We start from the raw sequence: 13,895 nt of genomic DNA on the forward strand, positions 1-13,895 counted from the left end.
ATTTTTTGGATGATATAATTCTATGGAGGTCACTCAAATAAAGACGTTTAAAACGTCTTTTTTTAAAGATGTTTTCATGTTGTATTTTAATTGGTTTCTGTATAATTTATTCGGTGTTCCTCGTCACATATTATTAAATTCCTCAAAAGATTTTCTTTCCATAAACAATAAAAAAATTTAATTTGGACTAAAATAAAAAAAGTAATAAATTAACTATTAGATTTTTTTTAAAAGATTATTTACATAAAAAAATATATCACATTCATCAACATATATATATATATAAAATAAGCTCTTAAAATTTTTATAAATAAAAATATAATTAATTTATATTCGTATAATATATAAAATAATTACTATATTATTATTATTATATTATATATTAAGATTCACTAATTTAATTTTTTTTATTTTTAATATAAGCATTAGAAATAAATAAATTTTTTATAACTAAATGTAGTGTAACAAAATATATATAATATTAATTAATTCTTAAAAAATTCTAAAAAAATAGTTTCTTTCATTTTAGTAAAATAACTATTTATTAAAGTAGACAAATTAATTATTTTCTTCTCATATACAGTTTTTTTAAGACATAAAAGTAATTAATTAGGACATTGGTTAAGATAATTAAAGTCACTATTTCATTAAATTTTTAATTTAAAGAAAAATCCTAGTTAATTTTGATATAGAAATTTCGAATTTGAAAATATTGATAAAAATTATGTTGAATTTTGATTTATTTGATTCTCATTTCAATTAATCACTACATAAGTTAAAGTTCTGTTTTGAAGTTATATTCGAGCTTTAATCTGATTTTTTAAGTTTTAATTTACTTAGTTTGATTTTTTAACTTAGGTATTCGTGACTCATATTAGGATTTTAAGTGTTTAGTTGAAAAAAATAAGGTAAAAAAATTTCAATTGTCACATCAAACAATCGCTAGAATGTATAATGTAACAGTCGTTAGTCCATCTCAGCATGTCGTTAACGATTTTGTGAGACAGTGACAAAAATAAGATTAGGAACCAATATGAGTCATAACTATTAAGTTGGGAGACTAAATTGAGTAAATCGAAATTTTTGAAATTAGATTGAAACATAGTTGTTAGAACCGAACCAGTGATCGAACCGGTCAAGCTATTGGTTCACTGGTTTATTAGTTCAACCGATAAATCATTGGTTGAACTGATAAAACCGGTCTCACGTAAATATAAAATATAAAATAGTTAAAAACTTAAAATTAAAATTTGAAATACATATCTTCACTAACATTTTATGAAGAATCAAGTCTCAACTTCTAAAAATAACTAATATAAAAAATCATAAAATTTTAATACTACAATAGTATCTTATTTTGACACAATAAAAAAATAATTAATTCACAAAGTCTATCCTCTAACTATAATATCAGTAGATTTTAACACTAACATCAAAACAAATAACCTTAATCACAATACTAGCAATAAAATAGATCAAGTAAATTAATAAATTTTTAGTAAAATTTATATTTATATTAATAATGGTATATAATTAAAATATAATTAATTTTAAAAATAGAAAAATAAAAAATAAATTAAATTAGATATTTATGTATACTATATAATTAGTATTTGTCAAATATAATACTTAGAAGTGTACTGGCTAAGTGGCAAGTAGAGATTGCTTTTGCTCCAAGGTTCTTGGTTCGAGACCTTGTGGAGACATTTTAAAAAAATTTTCAAGCAGACCAGTTCGGTTAGACCGGTTTTTACCGATTCACACCGGTTTTATTTCTTAAACGGTCCAAGGAGTAAACCGAACTAAACTAGGGTTCAGTTTTAGTCCAGTTTACTAGTTTTCCGGTCGAACCAGCCGATCCATATAAATCACAGTATTTATCCGTATCTGATCTGAAACATAAAAAGTGCGAATTATAATGATTATATTTTTAACTAAGAGGAAGTGCAAAAAAAAAGTACTAAATACAAGAACATTTAATCAAATATTAAAAGAAAATTTTACTTTAAAATAGTTGGACTTTTTTTACTCATATATATATATATATATATATATATATATATATATATATATATATATATTATAATGTAATAATAATATGATAATTGTTTTATATATCACACAAATATAAACATTTTTTTTCTATGATCTTAAGAAAGGTTTTGTAAGTCCCTAACCTTGTTATCGTTTTTTGTAGTGTTAGCCCTCATATTATCAATTTTATTCATATATAATTCGGATGATAAATTATTTGGTGACGTGCTTTCTTTTTTATTGTGATATACTTGTTTATTATTATTATTATTATTATTATTATTATTATTATTATTATTATTATTATTATTATTATTATTATTATTATTATTATGTACATTAAAAAATAACAGGCGAAATTATTGCCATAACATAATAGAAATATGGAAGTTTATCATTCTTCTCTAATGGAGGAAACAAAATTCTTGTCAATAGTTTATTTAACGTTTAGTAGAATAAAATAAATTTTATTAGAATAAATTTTAGTACGAGTTTAATATTTTTATTCATCATAAAATATTTATACAACTACTCGTAGATAAATTTTGAAAAAAAGAAAAAAATATAATTTTTAATTTTATTTTTAAATAAACTTTATTTTTAATTTTAAAATAATTTTTATTTTTATTTTTTAATAATATTAATTTTTTACCGTATATAATTATTCAATTATTTTTTAATCATATATAAATAAATTACTCTTAATAAGATTTTTTTGTGTTATTCAATTATCTTTTTTAAAAAATAATTAATTATTAAAATAATTAAACTTTTTACAACAAAAATAATAAAAAAAAATTATGAACGAAAAAAATTAACTATCCTGATAATTTTTTGTATTTTTATTCATATTTTAATTATAAACATAAATATAATTTAATTGTATTATTTATGAAATGTGACTATAGATGTAGATAAATTTTAGTTATATTACTTATATATAGTTTCATTGTATTGTATTGCTTATAAAGTTAGATTATAATTATAAAGTTAGATTATAAATAAGATTTATAATTTAAAAAATCAAAGACTCAATTAAAAAGATACAAAAAAAATGATGTTAAAATATTCTAACTCTTTAAAATAAAAATATTTAAAATTCAATTAAAAATTATTTAAATTTTAAACTCAATAAAAATTTATATTCAATGTGTTTTGTATTAAATATATTTAATAACCTATTATATCATATTGGTTGAAATTAGTTTTTATAGTGTTAATTTTTTTAATAATACTTTATTAAAAAAATCATCTTTTCAGAATTTTTTAAAAACTAATTAATATTATATATATTTTGTTACATCACATCTTGTTATAAAAAATTTATTTATTTCTAATGCTTATATTAAAAATAAAAATAAAATTTAAATTAGTAAATTTTAATCTATAATATAATAATAATAATAATATAGTAATTATTTTATATATTATATGAATAAAAATTAATTATTTTTTTATTTATAAAAATTTTAAGAGCTTGTTATATATATATTTTGATGAATGTGATATATTTTTTTATGTAAATAATCTTTTAAAAAAAATCTAATAGTTAATTTATTATTTTTTTTATTTTAGTCCAAATTAAATGTTTTTTATTATTTTTGGAAAGAAAATCTTTTGAGGAATTTAATAATATGTGATGAGGAACACCGAATAAATTATACAGAAAACCAATTAAAACACAACATGAAAACATCTTTAAAAAAAGACGTTTTAGGCGTCTTTATCTGAGTGGCCTCCTAATTCTATACTAAAATAGGGTAAGTCTTTACTTCTTTTTAATTTTTCCTATACACTTCATAAGGGGACATTAGAATTGAAAGTCCAAGGATATACATTTTCTTTCGATAAAAAGAGACAGAAATAACGACGTCTAATACAAATGATCTATGATGCACGAACACTGATATAATAAATATGGAATACAACACGATACGAAACACACAAAGAGAGAGAATGAGAGAGAGTACACATTGTGCTAAAATAAACACTGGTTTTGGAATTGTCACTAAATGCATTTTGGGTAGAATCTCGTTAGGGAGCCAATGGAGTAAATATATAATGTGTACAATGGGCTGATTCTTTGGCCCAATATAAATAAAAAATCAAAATTACCCACATTTACCCTTATTCCAAAAGTGATGTTCATTTTTGAGATAACCACCACCACATAATCAGTAACCATGACGTTTCAAACCAAACTCTTCACATACAACGTTGAACATCCCACCGTCTCCCCCAATGGAATGGAACTCTAATCAGCGCTGAGCATCCTTCACCGCTAGCTTCCGTCGCGTGTCTCCCGCCCACCAGACTCTAGTGGCTCGCTCTCGATCACAGGTGTACAGGACGCCGACGGTTCAACCGAAGCTGCGCCATCCATGTTTAAATTCTTGTATAAGATCACACACAATAAGCCATGACAATTTTATATAACCATCTGCGTATAATAAGAAGTAGTCATCTGCTATCGTATAGGCTCGAACATCTAGAGTAAATTACTACTAATTTATCAAACACAATACACTCATACTATCCAGAATAACCATCCGGATACCAGGAATAATAAATATCTGATATCCTACTAAATCGAATATCCAATTTAAAATACTTGAAACTGATCACATATATTGGCTCCCTATATTTCCTCTTTTGGTAACAAGTTTCAACTTTGTCATAACATTTGGTTTGAGAGCTTTAATTGGTTTTGACCCTTTTGGAGTGAAACCCATGTAGATTTCAAGCAATCCAAACTTGTCTCATTGGCTTTCATGTCTTGTATTCAACTAAGAAGTAAGAACTACACCGGCAAAGAGACATTATCTGTTTAGCATTCAAAATTCATACTATATAGCTACCTACAACTACAAGTGTCCTACACACATTGCCACCTATTTAGTATTTAATTCATCATAATGCCAGCAATTAACAAATCTGATTATGTCTATCCTTAACTCTTGAAGTTGGTTGGTTTTCTACCTAATACTTTAGAAACAAGATCAGCTAAAAATTTAATGTATCATCAATTCATCATATATTAATGAAAAATAGTATAGGTATTGAACAATTAAATTGGGTTTAAATTTCATCTAATGGTGGATAAAATATAATTCACAACAATTTCTTACACTATATATATATATATATATATATATATATATATATATATATATATATATATATATATATACATAATATAACTCTAATAATATAAGAATAATATCACCAAAAAAGAAAAAACAAAAAATAAACCTTGCGTGGATATAGACATATAATACATAAAACTACAATTATTATAAGTAGGGAAAATATATAGGGAGTGAGTAAACATATCAAACCTGCTTCTTTTGAAATATATTTCAACACCTAATGTGAAAGAGATCGATGTGCTTTAGTTATATATAAATATCTAAATCAATTAATCGCTAGATCGATGATAAAGAGGGAACTAGTTTCTTTTAAAGAAAAACTTTAACTAACAAAAGTTCAATTATCATAATCAATGCAATTATGCAAAACGTCTTTATAGACAGCTTCAGTTATTAGCAGTCAAATAAAGGTGTTATGCTAGTAATAACGTACGTAAAAACAGCGCCAATAATTGCATGCAAATGGAGTAACTCATGTGTCTGATTATAATATGTGCTAACTGCTAAGGTTGACATTTGTCAAAATGGTTGACTTTGTAACGTGGAAACGATGCTTTTCATCACCAAAACATAATTCCACCTGACCTTAACTGCCCTACTATTTTCTTCTGCTAAGACTTGATATCGGTTATATTTATTTGGGTGTACTAACATACAATTGAAGATAATTTTTTGAGGGATAAGAATTTATATCAGATAAAGAATATTTATCTAAATAATTTTGGTATAAATTTCACTTAAAATAAATTCATCTAACTTCATTTAGGGCATTTTCATAAAATTTAAAGTTATTTTTCGAAATCTCGTTGCAAATAATTAAAACCAATTTTATTATTAAATTTGACTCTTTAAATTTTAAAAGTTGTATTCCATTTTTTTATTTTATAAATTATTGGAGTTATAGAATTATCAACTAAAATTGACATTATTAAAATTATAATATTTTTGCCTTCTAGAATATTAATCTTCCTCTTAAAAAAACATCAATTGTAGAAAATTTGAAATATATAAACTATAAAATATTTTAAAAAATTATAATTTGAATAATAAACATTAAAAATTAAAATAATTATCGAATATTTGAATATCTTTATTTAGCAAAAAAATTCCAATAATAAAAAGCTCATAAAGAATAAAGTAATATTAAGTTAAGTAGATAACTAAAAATTTACAAAATTAAGAATTTAAAAAAGTTTATGAAATTTTAGAAAGGTTTTATGATTTTGTGTTTATTTAATTGAATGTTTTTAGTTAGTCAAAATTTAAGAAGTTCAATTATCTAAGTCAATCTCATCTATTAATCTAATATTTGTATATTATTACAATTGAGTATAGATTTAAACCGAGATACTCCAAGATATTTGATTTAAAAAACCAAAAATATCAATCAATTGAATAACTAATACTTCATGTAACAAAATTACTAATTTTTTTTCCAAAACATTTGGGCCTCATTGTCAAAAGAAGATCTGCCGAGCGATGCTAACATGTCCCCTAAGAGAGGAAAAAAATGTCTAAAATTTGGAAATTTATAAAGTAATCAAATAAGATATTAATAATCACTTAAAGGTAATTAAACTTTTATTTTTTTTATTTTACTAATTTTTTCACTTAAAAAGAGCTTGATCTATTCTAAAGGTTAAATATCTGTTACTACGTATCCAACTACAAAATAAGATTAAATCCTAATTACTTGTCAGAAGTTCCATTCACATGAGTGTTTAAAAAGCTATTTACTTTTTAGGTCTGTCTTCTGTATGCGTATCAAAATCAAAATGTAGGTCTACTTGGTCTACGAAAATTAAACACAAGGCAAGCCAATAATTCAAACTGTAAAGTATGTGACGTAAATGTAATATTGTTCATTGATTGGTGTTAAGTGTGTTTATCAAACTATTGAATCTACAAACTCTCACTTTGCATGAGAAAGATCCATAACAATAAATCTAGCCATGTAGTTACTTCATATAGAAACCTTAAGATCAACTTGTCTTACAAAATTTATAATATCCAATCAAAGCTATACATTAATTCTCATCCTATAATATATAGTTCCCAAACAAGGCAAAAACTAGGTCATTAACTTTATATCAATAGTGTAACTCTAATCTATACATCTTAATCACAGAATCTAGCTTTGTTACACAGTTGATTGCGCTGGTGGGTGCACCAAATCCTCCACCTTGTTAGACTAATTATCCTTCAATATCAAAGTACCTTGTTGACTAAAACATATCTTTTTTTCCAAGAGGGTTTACTCTACACTTTTCAAGCTTTATCACTCTATATAAGGAGCACTCTAAAACTCAAATAACCATGTAACCCCATTTAAACACAGATTTAGACTAGAATGAAGACTTTCCACTTCCCTAGTAAGATATGTTGCTCCTTGTTCTTACTTGTCCTTTTTGCTCTAATCGCCTCACTAGCTTCGGCAGCACAAACTCATTACCATAATTTTGTTGTAAGTGCTACTCTAATAATCATTAAAAAGGATCAGTAAAGTTTTTCTATTATGTTTCAAAGAAGTTAGTAATTGTCATTGCTGCAATAATGATTGAAACAGATTCAACCTAAGCCAGTGAAGAGGCTGTGCAAAGTTCAAAACATACTCACTGTCAATGGTCAGTTTCCAGGGCCAACCGTGGAGGCCAGAAACGGAGATTCTCTTGTCATCAAAGTAGTAAATGCAGCAAAGTACAACATCTCTATCCACTGGTAAATAACGTGATCATTTATCTTCACATGAATATCATTCAGAGTATTTAACTTAAATATAGTCACCCAAAAAAAAAAAAAAAAAAACTTAAATATTCTCTGTGCTATTAGTTCACAATGCTAGTGATACATAACTGAAATTTGTCTTCCTTGCAATTTGATCACGTGTCTTGTGCATCAGGCATGGATTAAGGATGGTGCGAAATCCATGGGCAGATGGACCTAGCTATGTGACTCAGTGTCCCATAAAGCCAGGGGGAAGTTACACATACCGGTTTACGATCGTAAACCAAGAAGGGACACTATGGTGGCATGCACACACTGGCTTCCTAAGAGCCACTGTCTATGGAGCTCTGATCATCCATCCCAAAATGGGCTCGCCTTATCCCTTCCCTACGCCTCGGCGAGAATTTCCCATCCTTCTTGGTACTATCCTGCTCTCAACTCAACTTCTAACGATGTCTAAGCACAGTGATCAAACTAAAACAACTAATCAATGCTTAAAAAGCTTAACAGATTATGTTGGGATGATGTCACAGGGGAATGGTTTGACAGGGATCCGATGCTTCTCTTAAGGCAGGCACAATTTACAGGAGCAGCACCAAATGTATCAGTAGCATATACCATTAACGGGCAACCTGGTGACCTCTACAGATGCTCGAGTCAAGGTTTGAAATGTTACAAGAGTCATAACTTCCATATGGGTTTAAATAGTGTTATGATTGAAAAGAATATAGAAATGGTAGATAACATGTGACTAGCATATAATGCAGAAACTGCACGCATTCTGGTAGATGCCGGGGAGACAATTCTCTTGAGGATCATCAACAGTGCACTCAATCAAGAACTCTTCTTTGGGATTGCCAACCACATGATGACAGTTGTTGGTACAGATGCTGCTTACACCAAGCCTTTCCCCACAAGAGTCCTAACAATAGGACCTGGTCAGACGATCAATGTCCTAGTCACTACCAACCAACCACCAGGTCGATATTACATGGCAGCACGTGCCTATCAAACAGCCCAAAATGCTGCCTTTGACAACACCACTACCACAGCAATACTTGAATACAGATCTGCTAGCCGCAGTAACAAGAACAGACCAATATTGCCGGTTCTTCCAGCCTTCAATGATACAGCCACTGCCACCGCATTCACTACTGGGCTCAGGGGTCTTTCTAGGATTCAAGTCTTTACAAAGGTTGATGTGAGTCTATACTTCATAGTGGGTTTGGGGTTGATCAACTGCACAAACCCTAATAGTCCTAGGTGTCAAGGACCTAATGGCACTCGCTTCACAGCAAGCATGAACAATGTTTCTTTTATACTCCCAAGGACCACCTCCCTAATGCAAGCTTACTATCAAAGAATACCTGGTGTCTTCACCACTGATTTCCCTCCGGTTCCACCTGTACAATTTAATTATACTGGCAGTGTGCCGCGGGGACTATGGACACCTTCCCAAGGAACAAAGCTCTACAAGTTGAAGTATGGTTCTAGGGTGCAAATTGTTTTGCAGGACACAAGTATAGTAACTACCGAAGAACACCCCATGCACATTCATGGATTCCACTTCTTTGTAGTTGGTTCAGGTTTTGGCAACTTCAATCCAGCAACGGATCCAGCCAATTTTAACCTTGTTGATCCACCAGTGAGAAACACCATTGGAACACCTCCTGGAGGATGGGTAGCCATTCGATTTCTGGCTGATAATCCAGGTAACACACTATGCTACTGCAAAATTGTCTCTCAGTTTTTGTTGTATCTACATACTGACATATTACATGATTTTCTTATGCTGCTGAAAATCAGGAATTTGGTTTGTCCACTGTCACATAGATTCACATCTAAATTGGGGTTTGGCAACAGCATTTCTAGTGGAGAATGGAGTTGGACCATCACAGTCAGTAATACCTCCACCGACAGATCTGCCCCCATGTTAAGATCAAGAAAGTATTGTTTGTTATAAATTTTGTGAGTTGTTTTTGTTATAGCATTTCTGTTGTGTTTCCCAGGTTGTTCAAGAATATCCACCAAATAAATTATGACTTTCTCATTTATGCTGCTCCCAAACTAAACTATGGTTAATTGAGCAGCACATTAGAGGTTTGTTGATTAGCTGAATTGTAATTCTCTTAAAAATAATTATAATATAAAATTATTTCTTATCGTTATTGTACCTGTTTCAATCTATCAAGTTGACAGAAAAATACTTCACAACTAGGCATTAAGTGTGTTTTCATCAGCTTATTCGTTCAAATTTCCAGACAAAATTTCAAAGCAAAAGCTTCCTAAGACAACTTTTAGCAGGGAAAAGAGTGTATTTCCCCAAAATATGGTATTAACAAACTTTGACAATGGAACTATTTGGTCCTTAAGTGGAAGAACTGATCCCGTTGCAAGTGTACAGGGTAATAATTGTTAAGAAGGCTATTATAAAACAGCATGTGAAGTTGTCCTAATTTGTCATGGACCTCATTTTATGGGAATGCCTAAATCAGTAGAATGCACCAACTGTCAATTATATGGGTTGTATGTATACAACATACATATACATGCAAAGTAAGGAAGAACTATCCCTGTCTCACACTAAGGAAGATAATATTTTAAGATTTAAATAATAAGTATAGCATATTGAAGCAACAGGCCGAGTAAATCAACAGAACACGAGAGGTCAGATATATGGTTAACCGAATTACTGAATACTACTTAATAGCCGAAAACATTTCAAGATCTCTCTTCTTTTCATGTCAAACAGGTGGTAAGTAGAGACAAAGACATGTTTCTTCATAGTAATAATGATATATTATAATATTGCAATTACAAGTCTACAATAGCATCTTGCTCAAGAAGTCACATTTATCAAGCTACAAACTTCAAACAACGAGTATCATTGTGCACATTTTGACATCTATAAGAACAGAAGCGCATACCACATCTCACGCATGTGTAACTAGCTGAGAAACCACAAACAGTACAGAAGTGGCGACGGGAGGTTGAACTTGGAGGTCCAACTGCTGCTCTCAAATAAGAAGGAACATGTGGAGGCAATGATTCTAAGTTTGCCTGCATTCATAGGAAGAGTGAGTTAATTGAAGGCCAATGAAGAAATTGTGGCAGAAGAAAAAGTCACAAAATAAAATAAAATAATAATAATAATAATAAATTGAGAATTTCTTCATAATCACCTCGTGTATAAGCTCAAGGAATGTTCTTGGAGCCTTCCTAGCCTCAAGTGCTTTTGCTTGCCGAGTTTTCCTTTTGGTGCCCTTAGATTGCTTTTTTTGCATATACCCTGCAACAACACAGGTCCAACAAGGAAGTACTTAACATAAATCCCATTCACAAATCAATACACTCAAAAGAACCATGAAACAGGTCCCATAAATAAGGGGATCAAAACAAATACCATATATCAACAAAACAAAAAGCAATCTTCTTTTTTCATGGTATGTGTAACAAAATACATAATTCAATGAACAAGCTTCATGCATCATAAAATATTCAATGAAAAAGAAAATACATATAGCTCAAAAGAAAAAAACAATTCAAAGGATCAAAGATCTGTAGAAAACAATTAAACAACTATCTTTGAAGTCTGAACCATATCATGAATATTCAGAAAAAGGTTTTATGCATAAGCCTCAGCAAAACTAAAATTAATAAACCAAACCTTCTTCATCGTCTAGAGAGGCCTCATCATCATCATTATTAGCATCTGCCACCTCAAATCCTGCATTGTCATTCTCCAAAGCATCAAGTCGTGCAATAGCTGCCTAAAAAATGTCACAAAAACCCCAAATGTCCAAATTTTCAGCTATAACCAAAACCGCTGAGATTCGATTCCCCCAAATATATAAAAAAAGAACTAATAGCTGATAACCCATTTGATTATAGATTATACCTGGGTTCGGTTATCAGTGCTGGCAAGAGCCGCAACCATTTTCGAAGCAACCTTTCGTGTTCTGCTGGACATGCGCCGAACTCCATCATCCTCCATTTCTTTTTCTATTCTTTAATCCAACCAGATAACAAAAAAAGGTTGGAAACTTGCACTTGCACAGCAAAAGGGTCTCTATTCCTTTCTATGTTTCTTCCTTTAATAGCAATAATTAATCAAGCAAACAGAGGCAAAATTAGTGTGATTTGCAAATCAAAAAAACTGAAGAGTATCACAGAACTCATCATACCTCAACCAAAACAGAAACTATTACAACTAAATTCATCTCCAAATACACAGATTGAGAATTTTCACTTAAATTCATCTCCATACCTAGCAACATTCATCTACAAGTTTTTCCCAAATTCATAAAGAATTTCCATCTAAGGTCACTCTAATAAAATACATTTGAACAACATGGCAGCAGTAACAGTAACAGTTACAGAATTATAGCATCAACAGGGGTATTAGATTAAAAAAAATAGCCAAAAAAAGCACAGAAGGATCAGTACCTTTCAGAACAGAGACCGGCAGCGAGAGGAGAAACACAGTGCAGAAGAGCAGAGCCGAGTGGCGGAGGCAGCGAACGGAGAAGAGACGAGAAAAGAGTTGAGAGGTTAGGTCAGGGTCTTTTTTGTCTTTTTCTGTTCTATATTTTGGTGCATACCATAGTTATCAGAATCCAACCGGTAATCGAGACTGAGTCAGTGGGTCATTGGTTCAACCGGTAGATCCACTGATTCAAGAAGTTGACCCAGACACAAATTAAATATAAATATAAAATTATAAAAAATAAGTTTAAAATTAAAGATTCAAAAGCATGTCTTTACAAACACATTAATAACAATCAAGAATCAAAATTCTAGCAAAAATAAATCAATAAGTTAATGATTAACAAACTAATTAAAAACTAAATTCAATTAATTATACCAAATCTATTCTTACAGCAACAAAATCAGCTGATTGATAATTTTCAATAACAAATTCAACCATGATAATTTTCACCAACAAAAATTTTAACTCCAAAGATGATTTATAGCAACCAAAAAAAATTGGCTAAGTGATTCTTTCAGCAACACAGCAACAAATTCAAGGTTCAGTAATGATAATCAGCATCGAATTCAACTCAGTGATGATTTTCATCAACAAAAATATTAGCTCAGTGATATTTTCAGCAACAAATTCAATAAATGCTAGTTCAGTCAAGATTTACGGCAACATTTACATCAGCAACAAGGCAAATTAATTGATTAGCAATTCAGCAACATGGAAAAATACAGGGAGAAGGGAAATCTGGAGAAGTCAGAACAGGGGAAGCGATGATGCAGGGACTCACCAACGGTCCACGGTCCACGGCGACTCGGCGACGGAGAGGACCCGAAACCAGAAGACGACGAGCGACGAGGAGCCCAGGGAAGGCCGCGAGATGTTGAGACGCCGGCGACCAGACGAGACGAACGGTGAGTGTGACTGAACGAGACGAACGGTGAGTGTGACTGAGAGGCAGAATCAATTCATATTCATAAACCCTAAAATGCTCACCTGTTGTTGCAGAGGCAGAATCGAGCAGAGACAAACACGCACGCTGCAGTGCAGGCAGCAAAAACCACGCACAGCTCGAGCACTCACTGGCTGAGGGAGGCGCGGCGAGACGCGAGCAGCCGAGCACAGACGGAAAAGAGAGGCGAGCGGGCGGTGGCGGTGAACCGAGGTGAGCTGAGAGAGAGAGAGAGATGGGGCGTGGGGTGGGCAGCTTCAGAAGTATGGTGGTGTGCCGTTTGTGAGAACGAGAGACACGGGGTTGGGCTGGGTAGCTTCAGAACTGGGTTTTTTTTAGGGTAAATTATCGTTTTTTGTCCCGACGCTGAGGGTAAATCTTATTTGTATCTCTAACGTTTAAATTGTCCTATTTGTATTTCTAACGTTTGTAAAAATGATTCAATGTTATTCTGTCATCAATTATACATCATGAGCACTTTAATTTAAGTTTTAAAAATCTCTTCTTGAAGTTAGAATACAAAAGTATGGGATAGAATCGATGATTTACTGAAAAA

General features: G+C 30.5%; 2 protein-coding genes across 3 annotated transcripts; one reads left to right on the forward strand and one right to left on the reverse strand.

Moving 5' to 3' along the window:
- Positions 1 to 7,470: 7,470 nt before the first annotated feature.
- On the forward strand, positions 7,471 to 9,978 carry LOC107644822 (laccase-3). Of its 2 annotated transcripts, none has more exons than XM_016348787.3 (6): positions 7,471 to 7,647; positions 7,750 to 7,901; positions 8,083 to 8,327; positions 8,441 to 8,569; positions 8,675 to 9,619; positions 9,714 to 9,978. In XM_016348787.3, the coding sequence occupies exons 1-6, from the start codon at positions 7,534 to 7,536 to the stop codon at positions 9,842 to 9,844; spliced, it is 1,716 nt and encodes a 571-aa protein (XP_016204273.1). In that variant the 5' UTR covers positions 7,471 to 7,533; the 3' UTR covers positions 9,845 to 9,978. The 2 variants fall into 2 exon arrangements, with proteins under 2 accessions (XP_016204273.1, XP_020971597.1); XM_021115938.2 differs by having other exon boundaries at positions 7,813 to 7,901.
- Positions 9,979 to 10,683: 705 nt separating this feature from the next.
- SEF (HIT-type Zinc finger family protein) lies at positions 10,684 to 13,644 on the reverse strand. The gene is made up of 7 exons (XM_016348976.3): positions 13,384 to 13,644; positions 13,178 to 13,311; positions 12,354 to 12,577; positions 11,806 to 11,998; positions 11,575 to 11,677; positions 11,090 to 11,196; positions 10,684 to 10,967 (listed from the first exon to the last, which is right to left on the reverse strand). Exons 4-7 carry the CDS (start codon positions 11,899 to 11,901, stop codon positions 10,764 to 10,766), a joined length of 510 nt encoding a protein of 169 aa, XP_016204462.1. The 5' UTR covers positions 11,902 to 11,998; positions 12,354 to 12,577; positions 13,178 to 13,311; positions 13,384 to 13,644; the 3' UTR covers positions 10,684 to 10,763.
- Between the last annotated feature and the right edge of the window lie 251 nt (positions 13,645 to 13,895).

The sequence above is a fragment of the Arachis ipaensis genome, chromosome B1 (assembly GCF_059453495.1).
Source record: "Arachis ipaensis isolate K30076 ecotype BB chromosome B1, ASM5945349v1, whole genome shotgun sequence".
In the NCBI taxonomy this organism is placed as follows: domain Eukaryota; kingdom Viridiplantae; phylum Streptophyta; class Magnoliopsida; order Fabales; family Fabaceae; genus Arachis; species Arachis ipaensis.